The sequence below is a fragment of the Pelecanus crispus genome, chromosome 3, assembly GCF_030463565.1.
Source record: "Pelecanus crispus isolate bPelCri1 chromosome 3, bPelCri1.pri, whole genome shotgun sequence".
Taxonomy (NCBI): Eukaryota; Metazoa; Chordata; class Aves; order Pelecaniformes; family Pelecanidae; genus Pelecanus; species Pelecanus crispus.
Window position 1 is genome coordinate 50,798,018 of NC_134645.1, and position 23,911 is coordinate 50,821,928.

Below are 23,911 nucleotides of genomic sequence, written 5' to 3' on the forward strand. Positions count from 1 at the left end.
CTGATTACCTTGTGCCAGCTTTAGCAGTCTGTGGAGGGAGCCTTGATGAACCAGTTGAGCTCACCTGGCAGAGGACAGTCACTGTTGAGCAGCAAAGTCAGTGGTTTCCTGCTGGGCTACTGAATCAGATCAGTGCGTGGAAGGGTGCAGTGTATGCAAGAGAGGGACTGGAACTTTGGTGGTAAGGGGAGGGGAGAAAGATCTCTCTCTCAGCATCAGCAAGCTATTTAATCAGCTCAGCTGTTTGTAGAGTGTCAGTCTTCTTAAGTTTGACTTCAGAGCAGTTTTGCTCGAGAACTGTTGACTGTGAAGAGCTATTTCCAACAATCTCTGGTCCATACAACATCTTAAAGCTTTCACATTGTCTGGTTAGCGTTTGCCTCTGCAGCTGTCAGTGTCAAAATTTCCTCCTTTATGCTTTAGCGGCTAAATGTGGCCAACTGCTGTGTTTGAGGAAGTGCTGTTTTTCTTCTCAGCAAGAGCATGCTATTAAGAAAACTTCAGTAGTCTAGATCTAATTAAATGATAACGAGGACTATAAAGCAGCTTTGTAATCAAATTTCATAATTTATGCCCTTTTCAGTGAAGGTGATGTTGTGAGTTTACACCTGTTGCAGCTAGCATTTGGTGACAGAAAACGCTTGGCATCAGGACAAGTCATGTATGAGGTAAGACATGCATGTACGTGAAAGGACGAATAGAGTAATTTTCTCTTAAGTGAGTATCAGTTAAGTTGGCAGAGGTAATATTTACCATCAAAATTCAGAGATGACTGAAAAATATAATCCTTTGCTGTGAGTCTTCTTGGGCATGGCCTTTGTCTGCCCTTTTTGAAAGCAAGTCATACCGCTGGATACTCGATGTTGTGTGTTCCGACTGGATTGATCTGCAGAGAGCCCGTCTAAATTCAGTTCCTGAAGAGGAAGCAGCTTCTACAAATAAAATTAACTCTTTTGGTGTAAACACCAAATTAATGGCACGTAGGAGGGGAAGAGAGGGCTTTGAATAGCTTTGTTTAACCAAACTGCAGACTTGAATAAGCTTGTGTCTGTCTCCCTCTCTTAAAATACGGTCATAGAGCTTTATTCTTTTCTGATCTTGGGTTTGGTAGTCATGTTTTTCTTTTGAGCTCTGTCATCAGGGCTTGAAACGAACTGTGCCTCCAGGGTCTCTTAAGTGTTGATTGTGAAACTTAGGAGGTGTAAAGATAACTCTTTCAACTTTTTGGCTGGGTTACCTGTGAAATCTGCTCTTAAAGCCATCAAAATCTGTACACACAGTAAACAGTGGTATGATTTGGTGAAAAGAGTATACATAAGTTTTTAGAACTGGCTCCAAAGATGGTGTGTTTAAAATGTAGGTGAGGTGTCATTCTATCTCATCTACTGAACAGGTATAAGACGCATGTGTTGAATGTATGATTCTGTTCAGTAGTATGGTTGAAACTCTTCCCAATCTTTTTGAGGGGAAAATAATCTTAATCCAGCGCATTTCTTTCCTCCTATTTTGATATTTTCTCTTGCATATTCTCAGTAGGTATGGAATGAAGTAGGGGTGATTCTTGCATCGTGGTCCTCTGTTTTTATAGGGAGTGTGCATTTTGATTTTTCTGAATGAGTTTAAATTTAGACCTTGTTCCTTCTATGTGGGGAAGGTCCTTTGTTGCCTGTAAATGTTACTTTTGAAGAGGTAAAGGTTAGGTGTTTGGAAAAGGTGGTGTTTCTATAAAAGGCTATTATCTATCACGGTGACAGGGTAGAAGTATCTTCAAGTGATTTGGCGTGTTCTAAGTACGGATGTCACCTCTTTATCTTGATGTGCAATTTTCTGATGACATAAATACACAGTGCTCTAGAGGACCAGAGCACCCTGATAGTTTTTTTTTAACTTTACAAGGGCTTTCATTGCAGTTCCCTTCTGCATGTCTTGTGGTGCTCTAAGCACTTTGGCAGGTTGAGAGTAGAGTTTCTTTAATCTTTCTCCAGTTTAATTTTTGAACTTCTGCTTTGTTTTATCCTCTGCTAAAAGTTTTTTGTAGCTACAGTCTTAGCAGTGGCAAAGACAATACCTTGTAGTGTGTGCTGCTTTGGAAGAAAACCCAGTTGTCTATATCCTTTCTCTTGCGGCTACTTTGTTGTGTCTCAATATTTAATGTTAAAATGTGGGACCTTTTACTGTTTGTCAGTTCTTTGTCTTGGTCATCTTATTTTCCTGAATAAGATGTGACGAGTGTCATTTTTCACCTCAGAGGGTTGAACTGTTTCATCAGCCTTTAAAAATGGGTCTGCTAGAAATTTCCAGTTGCTACTCTTTGAAAATCTTGATCAGTGACCTGGACGAGGGCATCAGGTGCACCCTCAGTGAGTTTGCAGGCAACACCAAGTTGGGTGGGAGTGTCGATCTGCTGGAGGGTAGGATGGCCCTGCAGGGGGACCTAGACAGGCTGGATCGATGGGCCAAGGCCAACTGTATGAGGTCCCACAAGGCCAAGTGCCGGGTCCTGCACTTGGGTCACAGCAACCCCATACAACGCTACAGGCTTGGGGAGGAGTGGCTGGAAAGCTGCCTGGCTGAAAAGGACCTGGGGGTTTTGGTCGACAGCCGGCTGAACATGAGCCAGCAGTGTGCCCAGGTAGCCAAGAAGGCCAACAGCATCCTGGCTTGTATCAGGAATAGTGTGGCCAGCAGGAGCAGGGAAGAGATTGGCCCCCCTGTAATCAGCACTGGTGAGGCCGTACCTGGAATACTGTGTCCAGGTTTGGGCCCCTCACTACAAGAAAGACATTGAGGTGCTGGAAATCTAAGAAAATCTTAGAAAAGATCTAAGAAAAATGCCTCTGGATTTTCTCCACTTGTGTCATGTTTCTGAAGAGAGTGCCTCCTAAAAACTTCTTAAAAACAAACAGTACCCCCCCCCCCCCCCCCAAAAAAAAACCCAAACCCAAAAAACAAAACAACAAAAAAAACCCCCTTCCTGTCTCCTTTTTATGACATACGAGGCATAGAGAAATACCTGTAACTTTTCTGACGGTGTCTAATTAGCTTTTATCCAGAATGCATTCTAGATAGGTTGTAGGCACACATGAGCTTCTGTTGGATGTGGGTTGACGCTAGCAATGAAGCTGTCTTCTGAATTATGAAAATAATTGATATCTTTAAAGGCAGTTTGAGCAGCTAACAAAACAAATGGCACGCAAGTTGTTAACAGTGAAAAACAGTGAAACACAGTAAAGTGTGTGAGGATCCCTAAATGGTAATGACAAATTGATCAGGGAACAGAGAAACATTTTGCCAAAGAAACTGTCGTCTTGTTCCTTACTCTGTTAGGGTACGTGATACGCTACATACTTTGCTTGCATCTAGAGGATGCATTCCTGTTTGTTGGGGGTGTTATTTATTTAGTTATTTTGTGTGCTAATTGTGTTCTTTTGTTCTGAATATGCTGGAAAGGAGCTATTCTTAAATCTTGTGCTGGAGTCAAATCTGGAAATGAATAGTGCCAGCTGAGTGATACAAGTATATACGATGATTACTTGTATGCTTTCTAAAAGTAGCAATGTGTGTGTTCCTGGCTTGCTGTTTTTTGCTAAACTATTTATCTAGCTAAATGTCTTGATCAACTCTTACTGTATGGAAAACTTGAATTGGCTAAAAATTGTGCATTTGATTTGGCTTAGAACAATTTGAGGAAGAAAAAGGGGCAATATGACTGAAACCCATCACAGAGGTGTTTGGTATTCTGTAATTTTTTTTTAATTATTCTTCATAAGCATAGTGTTTCATGAGTGATATAACGGAATTAAGGCAAAACAGAAAGTGGTGTGTTAAAAATATCGGATATGTTGTATTTTTTACAAATAAGAAACAACGTCTTGTCTTTTACAGTAATATCTCCTGACAGCAGTGTATCGATCTTCAGCTGGCAAGTGAATACATATGGTCAGGGAAAACCATCTACTTACTTGGGTGTATTTGACATTAATCGCTGGTATCATGCTCAAATGCCAGATTCGCTAAGGTAGGTCTTTATGAAGCTGTTTTCAATATCCCTACAACTAATTCATTTGAAAGTCGGCGTTTAGCTTATGCACTTGTTTTCTTTCAGGCCAGAAGAATTCCTTCATGATTGCCCCTATTTTGCATTGTGGTCGCTGGATGCTGTAACAAGCATGACTTCTCCAAACCTCATTTTGGATATTCTGGTACATGAGCGGAGTCTAAGTCGGGGAGTTCCTCCTTCTTACCCACCACCTGAGCAGTTTTTTAATCCAAGCACCTATAATTTTGGTAGGTATCTCACTGCTTCTAATAGTGATAAGCTAAAGGTCAGATGCCATTTATTGGTTCTCTTGTTCCTTGTTTGTCACTCAAAAACGAAACCAAAAAACCCCACCACCCCCACCCCACCCCCCGCAAACCCAGTGCTCATTATGTTGTACTAACAAAGTATTTAATATTGTGAAGTGTATCTGACAGTGTGCTGAGCTTTGGGTTTTGGTGCTTTTGCAACGTAGCCTGTGAAGCGGTGATGGTTATAAAATGACCTGAGTTTGAACGAAGCTCAAAGCACAGCACCTCGATAGCACTAGAGATAAAATTTCTATGCACAGTAATTATTTTTTTTTAAAAAAGTTTGTAAGTGGTCTGGTGAAGAAGATGGGTGCTCGATTATATCTTTCCAGGCATTGCTATTTAAAGAATGTGCACTGGTTGTAACATCACTGTGAGAGTATGGAATGTTGTCAAAGATTCATTGTTTCTGCAGATGGCACGTGCTTGCTGCAGTCCGGAGTTGTTCATATGACTTGCACCGGCTTCCAGAAAGAGGTGATCTTTTACTGTATCTTTATTGAGAACGTCAAGAGGTGTACCTTAGATTCTAAGTTTTCTGTTGCACTGCTTTCAGTCTCGGAGACCATTTTATGTGCGTCTTGCCCATCCACACGCATGATTGCACTTGTGTCCTGCCAGTTTTATGCAAATGGTAATGTTTTAGGTCGGCTCTTGGGACTGTAAAACTGGCAATGTCTGCTCTTGAAGCACCATCGGGGATTGAATGTCTAGAAGGGAATACAACGTTGCTTTAGGAGCACGAACAAAGATGTTGTGGAAGCTGGGGAGAGCTGTTAACTTCTTTGTTACTCATCAGTCGAACTGCGTGCATAGTCTTGAGTTAGGGTTGTGCTCCCCGATTAACTTGAAAAAGGAGGACAGAATGGAGAAAATGAAAATTTAGTTACCTAAGAAGAAATGAATTTTTTTCCTCCCAAACTTGGCCAAATGATAACATCCGAGCCGCTGCAGAGATGGTAACAAATAATGTTGAAATAAGTTTCAGGTCACTGAGTATTTCCAACATGAATCAGCTTCTGCAGAAAGCAGCATAGAAAGGGTCTCCCAAAGTGTGATTTCAAGTTGTGTGTTAGTTTTTGCTTGTACAGAATGTGTTTTGTGTCAGTGTCCAGGGAAAAAAAGAAAGGCCTGTGTATTGACAGAGAAGCTAGAGAATACTTAAGCATGGCAAAGGCTGATAGTTTGTTTTACAGGATTTGTTTTATAAACTGTAAGTGTTGGTTTGGCCGCTGTCTTTAAGACTCGACATAGTAATGTTTACTCGTATTGCTAACCTAAAGCATATGGCTGATGCAAGCTTCCTGACAGCTTAAGTGAACGTTTATATTCTTTCTCGTAGTGGTTATCCAGAACCTTAGTGAGTGAATAATAATGGTGTCTTAATCTGTTGGTTTTGATTGATGTTTCAGACCCTGAATTTTTTAAAGAAATCTGGTCCTTCAATAAGTGAAGCCATTCATGATAGCTACACTAGGTGTCTCGTAGCTGGCTTGCTGTCTCCAAGACTAGTTGATGTCCAGCCATCCAGTTTGAGTCAGGTGAGTGCATATCAGGGAATCAAGGGGGAAACATGCACCTTGTCTGACAGGGCTGTGGAGGCTACCAGACGTGATAATCTGCTGTTCATATTCTTTGCGAGTTGCCCTGAAATGCAGGTGTGGACTTTAGTTAGCAGAAGTAATAGCATTCTTCGATCCAGACTGCTGAGTTTGGGAGCAGCCCTAATAGATCTGTCTTTAGAGACCCACCTATGAATTCTGTGCCAGAGACACGCACAAGAAGGCGTGCGGTCAGGGCTGGTCATGCGCAAGAGAAAGCATCTTTCCCTCAGAACAGCCTTCGTCCCTGTCTGTTTCTCAAAGCATTAGGTTCAGTGCAAGTAGCTGACGATGGGAGAGTCTCAGTCGGATGTGAGCTCTTGCAAACACCAGCTTGCTGTACCTCACGTGATCACTATAGGTGATCATTTGCCTCCAAGGAGGTGGGCTGTGGTAAACAATTAGTGTTGCCAGCTGTACGGGACAATTTCATCACCGCTTGCCCTCATTTTCCCTTTGTCAGTAGGCTTTTCTGCATCCTCTCAAAGCAGTAGCTTTTGTAGCTCTGTAGCCTTTGCCTTGTGCTCCAGTAGCCCAATGCAGTCCTCTTAGACTGCCCTCTTGTTGCTGCGACACCTTCATCACCTTTGTCTCCCTACCTTCTCTCTGCTTTATCCCCCCATAGTGACTTCACCCTGCTCTTGCGTAGGTTTTGCATTTGCAGCGCACCAACCTTTCTCTCCCACGTGAAGAGTTTCATGAGAGACGCAGCCTTTGTGATGAACAGCTGCTCTTCACCCAGGCAGGATCTAAGCTACGTGATCAGCTGGCTAGTCATCACAGAGTGGAGCAATTAGCAGGGAGGGGAGAGCAGTCTTCCCGCTGCCCTCATTTTCCCGTCTACTGGATGCTTCGCCAGATTTGTGGAAGCATGTTAGGGCAGGTAACGCTTCTGCGCAGTGTGGCAGCTAAAACAGATTTCTTGGCAGGTTGACCTAGCCCATAGACTGTGGATTTTGCAAGCCTGATGTAGACTCTTAGATTCCAGTCAGATGTTCTGATGTCAACTCCAGCTTGGAAATAACTTGGGAAATGAAGAAATGTTTTAATAACCTTTGGTGACTTGTGAGTGTATTGTTGAGAGACTTGTTAGGCATTTGAGCAGGGATTTCTTTGGAACGTTAGTAAGACAAACTTCAGAATTAGGGTCAAGCAGCTTGGTTTGGAGTCTTGTTTGCCACCGTAAGGAGTATTTGGTGTGTTTCCTTGCCTGAAACCAGTTTTCAGAGAAAGATGGAAATGCCACGCGTGTATTCTAATGTCTAGAAATTGATCTGAATGTAATGATTTTACCTAGAAGGGAAAGATACTTTTGAATGTGTTTAAAAAAAAAAAACAAGCAAGCAAACAAAAAACCAACCAACCAACCAACCAAAGTTGAGTTTTATGAAGGCTCATTTCACCTGAAAGGAGTGTCAGAACACCAGCTGCAGTAAGCTACTACTTCCTATCTCGTGTCTGTGCATAGCTGTGCATTATCCTTCTAAAGGCTTACCACTACATTGTAATACAGCCTAAAATTTAAACCGATGAGAATGTAACTGCTTCACTTCTTTTCTGTCACTTCAGAAGATGCTACCTTAATGTTTTGGGTGTCCGAGCTGCTTCGTGTCTTCATAGTCTAGAAAGCTGCTTGACCTTAGCTTGGGTGTTTCCATGCAAACGTTGCATAGTTCTATTTGGTCTGTCCCCTTCATGCATTCCTGATGGCAAAGTTACACGCACGAAATGCGTGATGGGTATTAGCGGAGGATGTTACTGGAAATAGTGAACTGGAACCCAGTAATTGAGACTGTAATGCAGAGGCGTGCCAATACATCCTTCAGTAAGTTGAAATGTCAGAGGAAAAGTTTACCGTGTTCCTCAGACCGGCAAGCAGTCCAGGCTGTGGCTAGAATTACGAGAAAGCATGTGGAATGAGTTGCATGTGTAGTACTTGACTTTGTGATGTGTGAATGAGTATCCAGTTAGAAAGAAGCATTTCCTGTTGATGGCTCAGATGTTGAAAGTATGTAAGATTCTCATCTTATTTTGTCTTTTACGTTTAGGAGGAGCAGTTAGAAGCGATCCTGTCAGCTGCTGTGCAGACAGGTTCTTTAGAACTTCTGACTGGGTGCATTAAACATTGGACATGTGAAGGTAATAGTTCTTCTGTTGTTTTTATGTTGTATGTTTTTTAGTTTGAAATTGTGGATTAATTTCTTTTGTGTTCTCTTCTGTTTAAAGAGCAGCCAAGTTCTGCTGCTAATTTACGGTTTGTTCTTGAGTGGACGTGGAACAAAGTGATCTACGCAAAAGATGAATTTGACCAAATCTGTGAGTACTAGTGTAGTCATTCTGCGCACATAAAATGATTCTTTCTAATGGAGCTTGCTGAGTAACCTGCTGGTATATGATACTGGGCGTGGTTCTTGAAGTGTACTTTGAAGCTCTGGAATTGCTCTGTAGGCTAACGACGTAATATTTATTCTTGAAAAGGTGTTCCGCTGTTTGATGGCTCTTGCAACTTCATTGACCCACAGACATTACAGTCTCTTCAGCACTGCCAGTTGCTTTTGAGGAACCTTAGCACCGTCTTAAACTGTTTTCTAGCAGAAGCGCAAGAACTTACAGACAAAGGTTTGTGGTAGTCTTACTAGGTCTTTGGTGTGTTTTATTAAGATCTGGAATTCTGCTAGGGTTGCAATTGTGGAAACATGAGCTTTTGTTGGCTGTTGTTGGTTGGAAGGCAGTCAAACGTAGGTGGGAGAAGGGGCTTAAATCTGAGAAGTTGGGACCACCACTTAATAGGCATTGAGTTCAGGGAGATAGTTTGTTGTGGAGTTCACGCAAGTGGGTAGGGGAGGTTACATTCAGCAGGAAGCTATGCAAGCAACTGGGTTGGAAAGACAGCAACTGAATGTGGTGATGCAGAAAATTATTCTTTTTAATTCTTAGCTAGCCATTTATAATTGTGTGCAAATATTGTATGGCAATTTACTAAAAATATAAAGGAAGCATGAATGAGGAACATGTAAAGTAAGTTCCTTGAGTTTCTATAGCTTTTCATATTCTAAATTGTTCTGTGCATATTGAGGGGAAAAAAAAAGAATATCCCTTTAGTGAGTCTGCTTGTTTGTGGGGGTTGCTTTTGTTTTGGTGGGGATTGTGGGTTTTTTCTTCACGGAAGAAAGTGTTGCGGAGTGAAAAATGCAAAGACAAAGATTTCCGCCCTGTTGTTTTTATACTTCCTATTTGGTATGATGCAGGGAGTTTTGCAAAAATGAAAGGAGCTGCATAACAAAAATCATCTTATGCCTTTTTTCAGGTTTTGCAGACTTGACAAATAAGCAGCGGGTAACGAGCCTCATTTCTTTGTACGCGCAAGTGGTCATCTGGTTCTGTCGATCCAGTCTCCTTCCAGAGGGTTTAGGTAAGCATAACCTGTAATACGTTTGTACCAAGGAGACTATTGAGTGAGTGAGTCCTATGAACACGTGCTTAGCCATGGTTTTGTAACTGTTTTGTCACTAACAAGTCGTGTTGGTTCGTTGACTGACAGTGTCTGCTGAAGTTGTGTTGGTGAAATGGAGATTTTGCTGTTTTTTCGAACACATAGCATAGAGTAATGCAAGCAGTTTCTTTCCTGGATGTATTTTAGAAATAGCAGTAAGGCTCTGACTTCAGGGAGTTGCTTGTGTCCACAGCTTGAAATACTTGGGATTTTAAACAACGTACTGTTAAACTTAACAACTACTGGAACACTTGTTTTTACAGTAAAAGCATTACCTGCCTGTCTTGAACTTTTTATTTATTGCTTGGGGAAAGAATAGGCCTTGGCAATACTTCTTTATTTGCCTGGGTTACAAATTCTATTGTCAGCCTTAATTGTCCTACAGATGCTCACATGACATGTGTAAAAAGCCATTCCCTTTGAGAATTGTTTTTTCTGTAGTGAACTCTGCTTCCGCTACATGTTCTGAATGCTACGTGTTCTGAATGCTACATCAACTGTAAACTTGAAAGGGCACTTGAGGCAAGAGGGAATTGAGTCTTGTGCCTTCCATCTCTCTTAGCAAAGGCAGAAACAGGATTGGCTTCTTGCAAAGGTGGAGGCTTGCCTGTGCTTCTTGATGCTTAGCTTGTATGACCTTCTGTGTCTCTAGTCAAAAATTTTAGTTTAAAAATGGGGTATTACTTCTTTAACTTGCTTTTACTTTATTGCCTGTAGATGAGGATATGCATTTGTCTAGACCCTTCTACAATTATGCTCTGATTCAGAGCTACTACACTGGTCATCGACAGAAACTTGAGCGTTTATCAAGGTAAGACTTAGAGGAAAACTCTAGAACTCTTCCACTGCAAATTCAGACATGGCAGTGGATGGCTTTTATATCGACAGTTGTATTTGCTATGCTTCATGCATTTGCTGGCAATACTCTTGACTTGAGTGATGCATGTGTTCTGTTGAACACAGAGGTCAGTTTCCTGTGTTAAAATGTTGATCTGTACCTCTGCTTAGTACCATTTGTTGCTGTCGTTGTTTTTTTGTAGCGTACTTAATTCATTGGCTCATGTGTAGAATTTGTTACTGCCTGTCACGTGATTAAGATCGGATCAGTCATCTCCAGTTCAGCAAAGCATGGCGTTGACAGAACAATTGTTTTGGACGCAGAAGAAAGCATGTTTTGTTTTTTTAAAAAAAAAATCCTCTCCCTTACTGACTAGTGATAGATGATAATGGTTGTATTGGCCTAAATCTCCTACCCACAAGTACAAGTACATTTGTGTGATTTGGTAAGATTTAGTCAGTTCCATGTAGTCGGCACACTTAGCACTCTGCTGCCTGTTGGATAAAAGTCACTTCCTAATGTCAGCTCTCTTTCCTGGACTAGCTTACTAGCATATAGGTGACATGCCTTGGATTAGATGCTAATAGATTTTTGTTTGGAAGCTGCACTGAAGATTACATAAAGACCTAAAGAAGCTGACAGGCTGTGGCACTGTGAACAAGATGCTGTGAGATGAGTTAGGGTGGGAGCTGCAGTGCATTAGGTATTGACTGTAAAGTTCATCTGGCTTAGCTTACTTCTCAAGTAACTTGCATACAGGCTGCCGTGCTCCTTAGAAGCATACAAGCTCTAGGGTGGTTTTTTTTGCTTTTTGTTGTTGGGAAATTAAAGGGTAGCATTGCAGCCAGCGGCAGACTGTGATGGACTTTTGAAGAACGCAGTTTTTAAAAGTTCAGCCATCCGTAATTGTAGTGGTATGTGTGTAGAAACAGAAGTGCTGCTTAAGTTGATACTTCAATTGACCTGTATGCTCAGCTTTCTGAAAGGAACTTGTTTTCCGTAACCAAAGTGAGATGCTGGGAACAAAATCTGAAATTTCCATTCTGTTGTCTCACAGCTGTGTATTGGAACAGTGCAGTTTGAGGCATTAGGTTTGTGTTTTTTGATACCGTTAGGTTTCCTCTGTTAGACAGTATGAGAGTGGTTATTTCTGGCCCTTGAAAAACTTTGTTGACGCTTCCTATGTATTGCAAGTAATAGAACAAAAAAGAAAACTTGCAAACCAAAAGGTTATTGCAACTTTTCCTTTAAATAAGGGAGCATTTAGGATTTGTGTTTTGAGCTCCTCTACTAATTCAGTATGATCTAAGAAACATCTCTCCTCTGACTCGGCAATTTCTTTCATGTCCATTTCAAGTCATAAGCATGCCTTTGTATGTTTGTTACTTTCTTTGAATGGTGGGAGCTTTTTTGTTTTGTTTTGTTTTGTTTTGCCTGGAGGAAATGTGTTACAGTGAGAGGCTGGAATTAGTGTTTTACTGTGTGCAAATCCTTGCTACCTTTTGTTCCAGAGGGAAATGGGATTCTGACTGCTTGATGATTGATGGAATGGTTTCCCAGTTAGGGGACCAAGTTGAGAAGTTGTGGCGGAGGGATGAAGGAGGAACTGGGAAATATCCACCTGCTAGTTTACATGTGAGTGTTATGTTCGCTGAAAACAATAACGCCCCCCCCACCCAAAACACCCACCGAAAAGCCAACAATTCATGAAAGACAGGAGTTGTTAAAAAAACTTTTACGTTTTCCTTTTTCCTTTTAGGCACTGCTGGATCTCTATTTGCTAGAAAGCATTGAAGAAAGCTACAAACACGCAATTGTATCCTTTCTAGTTATTTTTAGTAGACCTTCAGTATGTGCCCATAAATGTTCTTAAATGTTTGTCAGCCACGTGTTTAATAACGTGTCTTAATTTATGCTTCAGACACAATGCAAGTGAAAACATGTAGTTTAGAATGAAGTCGTAGGCAGAAGCATTGTTTTTTCTCTTTGTACTGTGGATTTTTTATGTGTGGGTTGCCCCCCCCCCCCCCCCCCCCCGCCCAATGTTTTGTGTCAAAGCCTTTTCTGGTATGAGAAACCAGGTTGACTAAGAAAAGTTAAAGATAAAACCCTCCCTTGTTTTTTCTCCAAATTTAACACCGAGTTTAATTCTTTTGAAGCCCTCAGATGTGTAGCAAATGCCTACTTACTAGAATGATGGACTAAAACGTGGTGAGCAAAGGGATTTCTAAGGGTGGTTTAGCAGTACCTGATGGTTGCGGAAATGATCCGTTTTCCAGCACAGCTAACGGTGCTTGCTTTTGTTCTGTTAAAAGTGCAGGCGCCCAGAATAATCAACAGAGAGAAGAGCAAAGTCACTGCGCAGAAACTTAGTTTTTCAGCTGCTGAAATACACAGAATTGCTTTTGTTGTTTGTTGCCTAACCTGAGAGGGGAGCCGAGAGAGCAAGGGGTTGAAAAGCTGTTGTGCCCCAGAGCTGTCTTATTAGGATATGTTCCAAAAAACGGGTGTCAGAAAGAGAAAATGACACTACTGAGGAGTGACTCGCATACTGGTTTAAAGGCAGTTTTAATCATTCAGAGCGAAGTTGTAGTGTAAGGACATTGTAATTTACATTGCTTTACGTACTTTGGAAATGAGGGGAAAAAACAACTGCAGAACTTGTAATTAAGAACTTAGTAATTAAGCCTTGGGTGTTCAGATGTTTTGAATGTCCAGCTGGTAGCTCTGGTGACTAAAGAGGGAGCCTGAGTTTGTAAAGGAAGTAATTTCAATAGCGAAAGTTAACCTTTTGGCATGCCTTACAGGAATCAAAGAGACTTTCTCTCTGGTTCCTTATTGAGAATGCAGTTTTGTGGGTAGGAGCTGACTGTCTTCAGGTTATAAGAGCTTAAAATGGCAAGAGTACTACTCGTCTTTTTCCTGCTTTCTGCCACTTCTGTATTCTGACTTCATTATGTTTTTCCTAAATGTAACGTGATAAATGTTTGGTCTTGCAAATGTATTGGCCTTAATGAGATACTTGACATCAGACAGTTTACTTGCTGCTAGATATCATGCATTCCCTTCCGAATAAAACAGAAACTTCAATTGACTCCTTCCCAACTGCCTTTGCTATCCCCTGGGGGCTTGTGAAGCTTATTCAAGGTTTTTGGCTTCTAGATCACAATGATTATGAAGTAAGTATGTTACAGTTTAGTTTAGACGTACATTGCAGGACAAAGCTGTAATCTATAAAACGATTTTTAAAAATTGGTGCTTAGCTAATAACAGACGATAGAACATTAGAAGCTTTTGTGTAATACTGCTATGACATCTCCAGCAATGGATTCTGACTTGAACTTTTGTTTTAATTACTCGGACAGGAAATTGATTATCAAAGAAACAATGACCTTTAATAATGCTTGATACTTGAATTTTGAAAGCCATCCCTTTTAGGTTGTTTTCAGCAGACCAGTCGAGCACTTTCTCAAAATCAGTGTTTTAGGTACTTTACATGTTAAAACTGTGATCATAGCAGCAAGATGTGAGCTAGAAGAGTGCAAAAGTGACTTTTCAACCTAATTTGCGTTCTTTCTGATGCTGAAGGTTGTTGTTTACCTGTCACGATGTTAGTGTCATCTGTTTGTCGGGGAGAACAGCTTATTTTTTCGTAATGTATTTATAAAAAAGTGGTGTTTGTACGCCGAGATTTGGTTAACCTAGAAGAGTGCGAATGACTCCTTTTAAAGCACTCGCTTTGTTCGGTATGGCTAAGTGAATTTTTCTTCTGCAGATAGTTAGGAGTTTTTATTTATATGTCCCTCATCGAGTATTTCATTAGTTAGTCGTGTAAGTTTATTTAACACCCATTCGCCCGTACTTAAGAAACTTTTGAATATTTTTGTTGCATGAGAGTATCTGTGTATCTTAATAAAGCTGATCTCTAATTTCTACAGAATTCACTGGCCCTGCTCTTTCATCCAGCTACAATCAGGACTGTGTCATGGCAGCATATGAGAATTGTTGAATCCCTTATGTGCCAAGGCGAGCACAGGCGAGCCCTCAGATACATACAGATGATGAAGCCATCGGTGTCAAGCAGTAGTGAAGTGCGGCTTTTCCTCACTGTGTTGTTGTCCAATAGGTAAAGAAATATATCCCACCCACCGTTTTGGCATTCAGATGTTGTGAAAGGTGGAGAATATATAATACAAATGGCCATTGCCTAAATTTCCTTTAGACTTGGAATGCAGTAATTTGAGGGCATCTTTTTGGTTATACTAGTTAATACTGGTTTGCATCTCAAAAAAATGAATTACAGGTGCGTGGTGGAGGCTTGGGGTCTGTTGCAGCAACACACCACTAAGTTAAACATAGAAGAGCTGTTAAAGCACATGTATGAAATCTGTCAGGAGATGGGACTAATGGAAGACTTGCTGAAGCTACCTTTCACAGCCACCGAACAAGTAAGTGTGGACAAGAAACCCATCTTAATCGTCTCGTTGAAAAGAGAAGCGGCGGAATCATAATAGATTTTTGGAATGTGTTATTTCTCACAGGAGTGTTTGGAGAAGTTTTTACAGACCAATGCTGGTGCTCAGAATCACGAAATTCTTTTAGTCCACCACCTGCAGCGTTCCAACTATATCTCAGCACTACAGTTGCATCAGTCAATGAAGGTTAATCTTACGGTAAGCGTAAAAGTTCTCTCGGGTGCGCAGGTTTTTGCCAGGTGTTACTAACTGTGTTTGATGGTACGCCGTAAAAATCCTGCTTTGTTTTTTATACCATTCTTTGAAATAGGAGGGATAAGTTTCTACCCCTTGGGTTACAGCTGAACCTAAAAGTTGAACAAAGTATTTCACCACTCCAAAGCTACTCTGTGAAGTTATAAATTAAATGTGACAGGTCATTGTTGACTCCACTTAAAATGGTTTGTTTGCATCTATCAACCACTCTTACAATTCAGTTATTCAGATACATGTGTTATGTATGTATTATCGAATGTATTATTTTGTGTCATCTCTTGTGTTTTGCACACAACGTCGTGTTGCTAGCTGAGAGCAGCCTGGATGCCGATCCACGAAGTAAAGTTTGTGTGGTGGGTGGTTTGTTTGGTTTTGTTTTTTTTTTTCTTAAATTTCCTTAAGTTATAGCGCAAGCTCTAGAATTCCCCGACTTTCATTTTACCACTTTATGGCAGAAATTCTTCCCTAAGTTCTGTTTCTCAAAATAGCCAGGTGAAATTTTGTGTTCTGTGAACTTGTGTTACGGATCTGTGATGCATTTGCTGTTTTCCGGAACCACAGTTTTCCAGTGAATCAAACGTATAAGGTGGTTTTGGAAGTTTTGGGTCCTGCATTTGAAAACTTCCATCCAGCGGGAAGGTGTGTGTAGGTTGCCCTCTCTTACTCGTTTTAATAGTCACGTCATTTGTCCAAGGTAATTTGCAGTTGGGCGGTATATTCAGTTGTTGCGGACATTGGTGTTTCAGGAACAAGAAGGGAAAGCCTGCTATTTTGTAAGCCATTTGAGAACTGCAGGTGATAGCAAGTGTATCCGAATGAGGTTCTGCAGAGTGCCGGAATTGTTTTACCTTACAGTTGTAGGTTCTGTTGTTATTCTAGTCTTCCTTCCACTTTGCTATAAAAATACCGGGTGAAATTGGTGTGTGCTGCTGGGTAGAACTTGCTGCTGTTCTGTGCAGTGGATGTATTCTGTAGAGGAAATGTGTTCACTAATCAGGAATAGCCCGGAGAGTTCTGTGCAATGAACTTCTTGCAATTAGTTAACTTCTTGCTTTATGCTTTTCATTCATCAGAATGATCGTGACCCTCGCTTGAGAGAGAGAGCAGTTGCCAGAAATTCTATATTAGACCAATATGGCAAGATCCTCCCTAGAGTTCAAAGGAAGCTGGCTGTAGAGAGAGCCAAGCCTTACCATTTGCCTTCGTTGGTCTTAAGAGAAGGTAATTTTTAAGGGGGGGCAAATAGAATGGACAGCTAGCCATCACTTTGGTTCCACAAGGTTGGTATTTTGTCCGTCTTGCTTTACAGTTGCAAGGCCAAAGCCATTATCAACAGTAACAAAACAAGCTAATGCAGGAAATGTGCGTACGAGAGCAACTTTCATCAGCAACGTGTTGTCCAAAATTGGAGAAGTATGGGTAGGAAACGAGCAGAAAACCAGTTTCTCGCAATATGATAGGTAAGCAGCCTTTTAACAAGGTTTAGTCTTGAGCTTACGTGCTTGGAGAGAGAGGGGGAAAAATCCATTTGAATTACTGTGTTAGTGTTTTGGTGGGAAGGTGCACCTGAATAAAGCTTTGATTGGCTGTTTTGCACATACAGTGTATAACATTGAAGAATCCCTGTGTCGTAAGTAGTATTTGGGGAGAGAGTTTTTCTGCTGTGATAATCTTGTTTATGCAAATACATATATTTACATTACGGTAAATGTGTTTACAGAATTTAAGGTAGCTGAAACTAAAACTATGATTACCATCAAGCTGTTGGTGTAGAGATTTTGATAGACTTGCTTGTGTGATCAAATAGTACTCTTTTACCACTTCCTGCCCAGTTTCTGCTGTGGTTCTGCCTTTTTTCCTTCAGAAGAGGCAGAATTATAAAGAGCAGAAAAGAGGCTAGTAGTTGCCAGGTGATTTTCCTACGGAGGGGGTATGGTCAAATAAACTTGAATTGGGGTATGTTTGGACGTCAGGGGAATGACAGTCAGTTTACATTTTCCTTTGAATTGGAGTCCTAGAGCTACAGAACCACCAGGCAGAACGCATCCTCTCCCTGACGCAGAGCTGCCCGATGCATTTTTTGGGACACCGGTTACAAAATTGTCACGAAAATGTTCCAGGTATAGTAGATCTACACAATGAATACCTGAAAAAGGTGTTGCTTCTTTTATATATATGTGTGTGTGTGTGCATGTGTGTGTGTATTTTTCTGTGTTTGCAGAGTGTTCTGTTTGCATGTGGTTTTGTGTCTGTTAAAGAAAAAGTCAACTTAGGGACACAAGTAAGTGGCGAATTTGAAGTGGTCCCAGCACTGCAATGTAGGTGACTTTCCTTCTGATGTGAGAATTACATCACCTGTGCAACAGCCTTCAAATTGGATTACTCTTGCCTCAGAGGCAGTGGTTTAGGAAATGAAGTATGAAGTGTAAAGAAGTAATTTATAAAAAGAAGATGGCTGTAAGTCATTCAAGGGCCTGATGCATCACCCCAGCAGTGAGGGCTCACCTGTGTTTCTTGTTCATTGTTTTTCTTACGTATGATCTCAGATTTCTGGAACGCAGCATGATTTTTTCCCTTTGTTTATTTGTTTTCATATTTTGAATTGTGTATCCTAACAGATTGCTGGATTTGGTGGTTCGTCCTGTTCCTTCATGTTCTGCAGCACAGGGTGGTAGCTGGCAGTCGCCATGCAGGGCTTCTACTTCATTTGTGGCATTGAGCCCATTGAGATCAGATATGCACGGTTCCATCTCACAGAAGAATTTTTCAGGAGCATCAGAGCTGAATTTACTAGAGACTCCTCTTGTGGTCAAGGTTTGTATTTTGAAAAAAAACCCAGTAACAGGACAGGCAACCAAACCAATAAGCCTGTACACTTTGTTTAGAATGAAACCAGCAAAGTATTTAACACAAAGAGTGTTGGATTTGGGTTGTGGGATGTTTTCAATATGCATGTGGTTATTGCTTATACAGTCCTTTTGGAAGCAGTACGCTGGGAACAGTCTTGAGGAGGGAAAGTTTAGTTCTGAGTTAATTGCAGTATGCACATGGTCCCACAGCTTTGTGAAATACACTTTTTTTTTTTTTTTTTTTTTTTTTTATTGTATGGAACAAAGTAAGTTAAAGTTGGACATGTCAATGTACTTAGATACCGGAAGATGCAAGTTGTAGCTTAACCACCTCATTAATTAAGTGCTCAATAGCTCTGTATAGTTTGACGTGCATACCTACAAGCAGGAATGTACGTATATGCTTCCATTTCTTAATCCAGTGAAGTGAATGACAACTAAGCGATGTCAGTGAAGTGATGTCAGTCTCTGCCAAATTCAGTGATGGCTTTTTGCAGTACTTTCAGTTATTAATTGTTTGTGTTTAATCGGTGTTTCCGTTCACTGTCGTCAAACTCTATGATGCAAGGAAATAACATTTGACCTGTCTTCTTGGTGCTGATGTTTTTGCCTTTGCCTACCTGAACAAAATAGTTGTGGTCTCTTGGCGTTACCGCCTTTTTCTTCTTCTTAAATAGTGTCCATATCGTTAAGCTCGTTTCATTATCCTCCTTTAAAGCCCTGTCAGTACTGCAAAATCTTTTTTGAGCTAAGAGGACCTGAACGCTTGTAGATGAAGATGTGGAGGTATTTTTACAGCGGCACCACTTAATTTAGTGTAGTGCGCGGATTGATTAATCAGTGAAAAAAGAAGCTATTGCTGTTGCTTTGCTGATTGCCATTTTGCATGGCAGAGTTTTCAGTCACTGTATCTGGGGTAACATTTGAGGCTGTGTGCCTTTTAGAAGAGCAGTGTAGAAATGGCAAAACTTAGATAAGATAAGATTGCAGACAAGAAGATGCCATATCTTTGTTTCTTCAGGAAATCAATTTGAAAAATAGCATTTTATGTTGGCTATTAAAAAAGAAAAAGTCAAAAAGAGACATAAAAAGCATGGGGTTTTATTGTTAAGATTTTCATACCTTTGGAGAAAGAGCAGTGCAGAGGCTAAGCTTTGTCCTCTCTGCTGGTACAAACTGCGTTTGTAATTTAAACCAAGGCTTTTGACAAGGGGAGTCTTCTCTCTTGAAGACTGAACTGGTTTTAAAGCAAATTTTTAAATTTCTTTTCCTAGAGAGCTAAAGTTTTGGCCACATCTGCTTCTGGTTTTCCTGGCTTTACTCCTCAGTCTATTCTCAGATCCAGCCTTCGCACCACACCCCTGGCAACTCCCTCTGCATCTCCAGGACGATCAGTTACTCCTCCTCTACGAGCAAAGGAGCCTAGAATATCTTTCAGGGAAGAGAACTCGAGTGCCGAATGGACTGTTGGGGTAAGCTGGGCTTTAGTTAGTGGTTTTTACAGTTGAAGGCTCTGTGGGCTGTGATTTGATTTAGGTTTGTTTTTTTTTTCGGTTAAACTTTGCCAAAACTCGTCATATTGAGAATTGGAATTGCAAATCAGAGTGGCAGGCTTGAATTTGTTCAAAAGAGGTTATATTAGACCTTCTGCGGCATCATGTGCGTGCAGGAATGTATTCATAATAAATGCCAGTGACCTTGGTGGTTTTTACTCATGTGTTGGTAGGAGCTGTGATTGTTCCAAATTGCTAGTTCAGCTTCCCGCTATATCTTTTCAAACGGTGGTATGGCAGGAAGGTAAGGCCTATAGGTTGAGCCAGTTGTTTGGGTTCGTTAAGCTTTGTGAGGTAAACACCTTGGAAAGCAACAAAAGTCATGAGCTGCGTTTGCTTTCAGTCTCTCTTTTTGCAAGGCTGGGTTTCCTTAAATTCTGGTAAAAACAGACTCCTGATGGAGAGCTGTACTGTTGTCTGTTCTCCAGCCCTACGGTTCTGGGTTTTGCTTCTTGCCTTGCGCCGGGAATAGCATTTGTATAGTTGTCAAATGAAGTTGGTCCATCTGAAAGTTGCCCCCTTGTACTCCTCCTTTTGTTCTGTCAGTCTGAATCACCCTGATTCAGCTCATCGTGTGGTTGCCAACGTAACGTACCAAAATTGGGGGCAGAACCCCTGGGGCGTGTGCTGGTATCTGCATGTATGAGCTTTCCGTATGAGTGCTAACAAGTTGTCGTACTCTGGTTTTGTAATACCTTTTATTGCCTGTTATCAAGAGCTACTCAACTGTAACAAGAGGCTTGCTCTCCTAGATGAAGTTCTTGCTGCTAATGCAGCGTGGCCAGATTAATTTACTTGTTCCATGCTACAGGCACAGCGAACCCTAAAACATTTTAGTAGCGCATACGAGTTGAAAAGGCAAGGATCGGAAAAGAAAAATCTTGAGTTACGATTTAAGGTATGCAAAGCTCCCTCTTGAAAACACAGTAGTGAAGCCAGTGAAGGGCCTTGAGGTGACAGTATAGGCAAGCACTTAGGAGACCCACTTCATCTTAATTCTCCAAGGTCATGGAAACTCAGTAAGCAGTGTGATTAATTTTTAGACTCGGCTTTAAAAGCTCAGGTAGTGCTAGAATGAGAATTAATTTTGTAGCGCCTTGCTTAAGGTGACACAGAACTTGCAAATACCGTTGTATGTTTTTCCTTTTTTTTTTTTCTTGCTTTGACAAAAAGCATATACATGTTACTGATTGTGAAGTTTTTTTCTCTTTAAAAAAAAAAAAAAGGTAACAGAAGATGATAAAGGAGTATCTGGAGCTTCCCCTGAGCGTCATCATGGAGTGGTGGAGGATGCTTGCCCTGAAAGTAGAGATAAAACAACTCTGTTTACTGTGTGCCATCCTGAGGATGATGGTGCTGAAATGGAAGAGCCTTCAGAAAGCATACCTGGAGACGGTTTGGAGAAAATGGATGTCAGCCAAGAAAGCAGTAACTTCTCTGCCAGGTCAGACCAAACTACTTTGGAGTATCATGATGCAAAATCACCTGGCGATTTTGAAGATGATGTCATCTTTATAGCTGCTAAACCAGCTAATTCTTCCACTGAAGAACCTGCCGATTCTCGAGAATTGGAGAAGGAAGACTACAGCGAAATGCTTGAAGATAAACCTTTCCAGATGGAACAACCAGATTCATCAGAACTAAGGAAGGAAGCTGGTGTGTTTCATGCTGTGATAACCTATGTTTCTGAATTTTTCAAAGGTCTTCGAAAGGTTAAACTACTGATGAGTGCAGCAGTTAACGGTGAGCATTCACAAGTGTCCTAGGCAATTCCTTCTTCTAGGCTTTTAAAACTGTGATTGTGTTTGGAGTCCTTTTTTAGGTATCCTGGACATTATGAATGTGTGCTGCTTTAGGTTGGCATTGCTGGTGTGTAATTGCAGCTGAGAGGCAGCAGTGATTTGTGGGAGTTTGGAGGGGGATACAAGTTGAAACCTTAGGCTTCTGGTTCTGTTCTAGGGGAACTTCTGTAGGCCGCCGGTTTTTCACAGCAAGTTTAGTGTATGGCATGCTTTGACTAGGTTGGTTTTTCTTTTTTTTTTTTTTCAACTCTCTCAAAAAAGCTTGCTGTTCCTGGGACATGTATGCAAGTGTCAGAGTTCTGTGTCTGAGGTCTTGAAACAGTTCGTAGCAGTGAGTGTGTACTCCAGTATCAGTGCATGCCACGCAGCCCGATTCAGCCCTAAGTCTGAGATGATTCTGGAGGATCCTGGAGAGTGAGTGTTGCAATTGAAGTTCCTCAGCTCCTTTTCTTTTTAACAACCAGGAGTGCTCGGGTACGGACTCCGTGTACGTGGGTAAAAGGGACTCTGCAGATGTGAGTGTTTTGAGCAAGACGGTTCAAAACATTTGCCTGTCCTATTTTAGATGCCTTGTGTTCGGACAAGAAATCAAAGGTGCTTTTCATTAGAAAGCATGATAAGGTAGTAATCATTAAAGAATAACCTTGTGAAGAAACTTTGTCATTGCTGGACTGTGGTAGAAACAGTTCTGTACCATTCCAGTACTCTGGAAGCATTAGAAGGCAGTCCGTATAGCTCTTGTTTGGGTTGAGCTAGCAAAATTATCCCAGTCCTGCATAGTGTCTGCAGAGGTTGTTGCTGGATCTGGAGGGAGCAGACAGTAGAAACAAAGAAGAAAAGGAGGATGTTTCTAAAACTGAATCTGTTGAGCTAAAACCAGGTTAGCAAGCAGTTGGGTTTCAATAGCACCAGTCAATCCCTAGAGAAAAGAACAAGAAAAGACCCGAGGTGCATTCTTGTGGAAGAGGGGAAATGGAGTCAAGAAAGGACAGAAGCATTGCTGGAATGAGCTAAGTATCCATAGAGAAATAAGAAAACTTACTACCCAGTTTTAAGGGGGAGGGATGTTTTCTGAGGTGTTTATGTTTTAGGTCAGTAACATACCAAGCTTAGTTTGTAAACAGACTGTCAATGGTCATTTTGTTTTCTTGACTGAAATTATGCATCAGACTTCTTGTTATACTGGAAAGAAGAATTCAGACTTCCCGTGTAGTTACCGCTACAGGTGTCTCAGATTGAAGTAGTGCTAGCATGTTACTGCTAACTTTCATGAAACTGTAGAGAGAAATACCCGCCTCAAAGAAAGTCCTTGTGGGAAATGCATACGGAATGTCCCTGTTCTTGATAAAGCTATTGAGAAAACAGGTAGAATTTAAAACATTAGAAGGAGAGATCAGTACTTACTTTACTGTTGTACATGGGTACTGATCTGTGTGCTATGGCACCTGCTGCTTGAGTTACTCTTTGAAAAGATGATGCATCCTTGGTATTCGGGCTGTGAAGAACAACTAGCTATCAGTGTGCCTTTCCAGCCACCCTTTCCTCTGTTGTTGTTCTTCTCTGTGGACTTGCCAGCCAATTTTCCCATTCTTTTTTGTTCCTTTTTTGGTTGGTTGTTTTTATTGTGGGGTGTGTGTTTTGTTTGTTTGTTTGTTTTAAAACTGTAGGGCTGCCTCCTTTTCCAGATAGGTAGTTCTGTCTTCTAGTTCTGGAGAAAGCCCAAGATACATGTCAGGATGGAGAACTGTTTTGTTGGCTGCTGCTCCCTCTGTTGCTTCATGTTGCTTAAACCTGTGTCATTTATATAGCAGTTAAGTTAGAATTGTATCAATCTCTTCCAGCTGTGATAAGTATCCTTGACAGTGAGGATGTGGTCAGTACTCATTTAGCAAATCGCCTTGAGGGGAAGCATATGGTGGATTTGCCTAAAGAATGTAACCTGGAAGCAGCTGAAGTTGACGAAAATGTTCCTCTTCCGCAGGAAGAAATAGCTGTTTCTAACAGTGTTTGTAAAACAGAGGAAATGAATGTGAGTAACCTATTTTCCCATTTTCTACAAAACAGACACCACTTTGCAAACTGAGCACGGTCCTGTCTTACCGACCATTAGAAGACACGCAAAAATGTCTCCGTTTCTTTAGCTGGTTAACACAAGTTAAAACCTCATTACGTAAGGGCAGATAATGCTTCCCAGTTTTTACTTGCATTAAAAAATAATCCAGCCACCAAGCCAGGAAAGATGAAATTATTATTCTACCCTTAACTGGTTTAGTGGCGGACTTGGTAGTGTTAGGTTAATGGTTGGGCTGGATGTTCTTAAAGGTCTTTTCCAACCTAAACAATTCTATGATTCTGTGTTTTTCTCCTATGTCTTTTCTGTTTGTATAGCACAGAATAGAACCTGTCAAGACTTGGGCCTTTGAGAGCTGTAGTAGTAAAAAAAAAAAACCACCTTATTTTTTTAAAATAACCATGCATTTGTTTGGTTTGCTAGAACTTAAACGTTTCTTCTTTGGCATGAAAAATAAATAGTTTTGATGTTAAAGGCAGCAAGAAGAGTTGGGGAGTGCAGTGTTTTGATACTGGTGGCCATTTAACAAATGTCAAAATGGTGTGGGAACCAAAGTCATTTTCAGAATGATTTAGGTGCTTAGATCCTTTACTGTTTGTTCCTTATTAACATAAACAGAATTCC

General features: G+C 41.0%; 1 protein-coding gene across 1 annotated transcript in view; it reads left to right on the plus strand.

The window, feature by feature from the left end:
- LOC142593237 (protein ELYS-like) overlaps window positions 1-23,911 on the plus strand; it is a 33,749-nt gene that overhangs the window by 7,541 nt on the left and 2,297 nt on the right. The window contains 24 exon segments of the mRNA XM_075707690.1: window positions 584-668; window positions 2,249-2,360; window positions 3,886-4,018; window positions 4,106-4,287; window positions 4,766-4,827; window positions 5,763-5,891; window positions 8,000-8,090; window positions 8,178-8,267; window positions 8,430-8,570; window positions 9,259-9,363; window positions 10,162-10,255; window positions 11,794-11,917; window positions 12,042-12,098; window positions 13,315-13,461; window positions 14,221-14,408; window positions 14,586-14,730; window positions 14,824-14,955; window positions 16,086-16,233; window positions 16,322-16,472; window positions 17,025-17,132; window positions 17,631-17,826; window positions 19,136-19,333; window positions 20,641-21,157; window positions 23,058-23,245. Coding sequence (XP_075563805.1) covers window positions 584-668; window positions 2,249-2,360; window positions 3,886-4,018; window positions 4,106-4,287; window positions 4,766-4,827; window positions 5,763-5,891; window positions 8,000-8,090; window positions 8,178-8,267; window positions 8,430-8,570; window positions 9,259-9,363; window positions 10,162-10,255; window positions 11,794-11,917; window positions 12,042-12,098; window positions 13,315-13,461; window positions 14,221-14,408; window positions 14,586-14,730; window positions 14,824-14,955; window positions 16,086-16,233; window positions 16,322-16,472; window positions 17,025-17,132; window positions 17,631-17,826; window positions 19,136-19,333; window positions 20,641-21,157; window positions 23,058-23,245 — 3,523 coding nt within the window.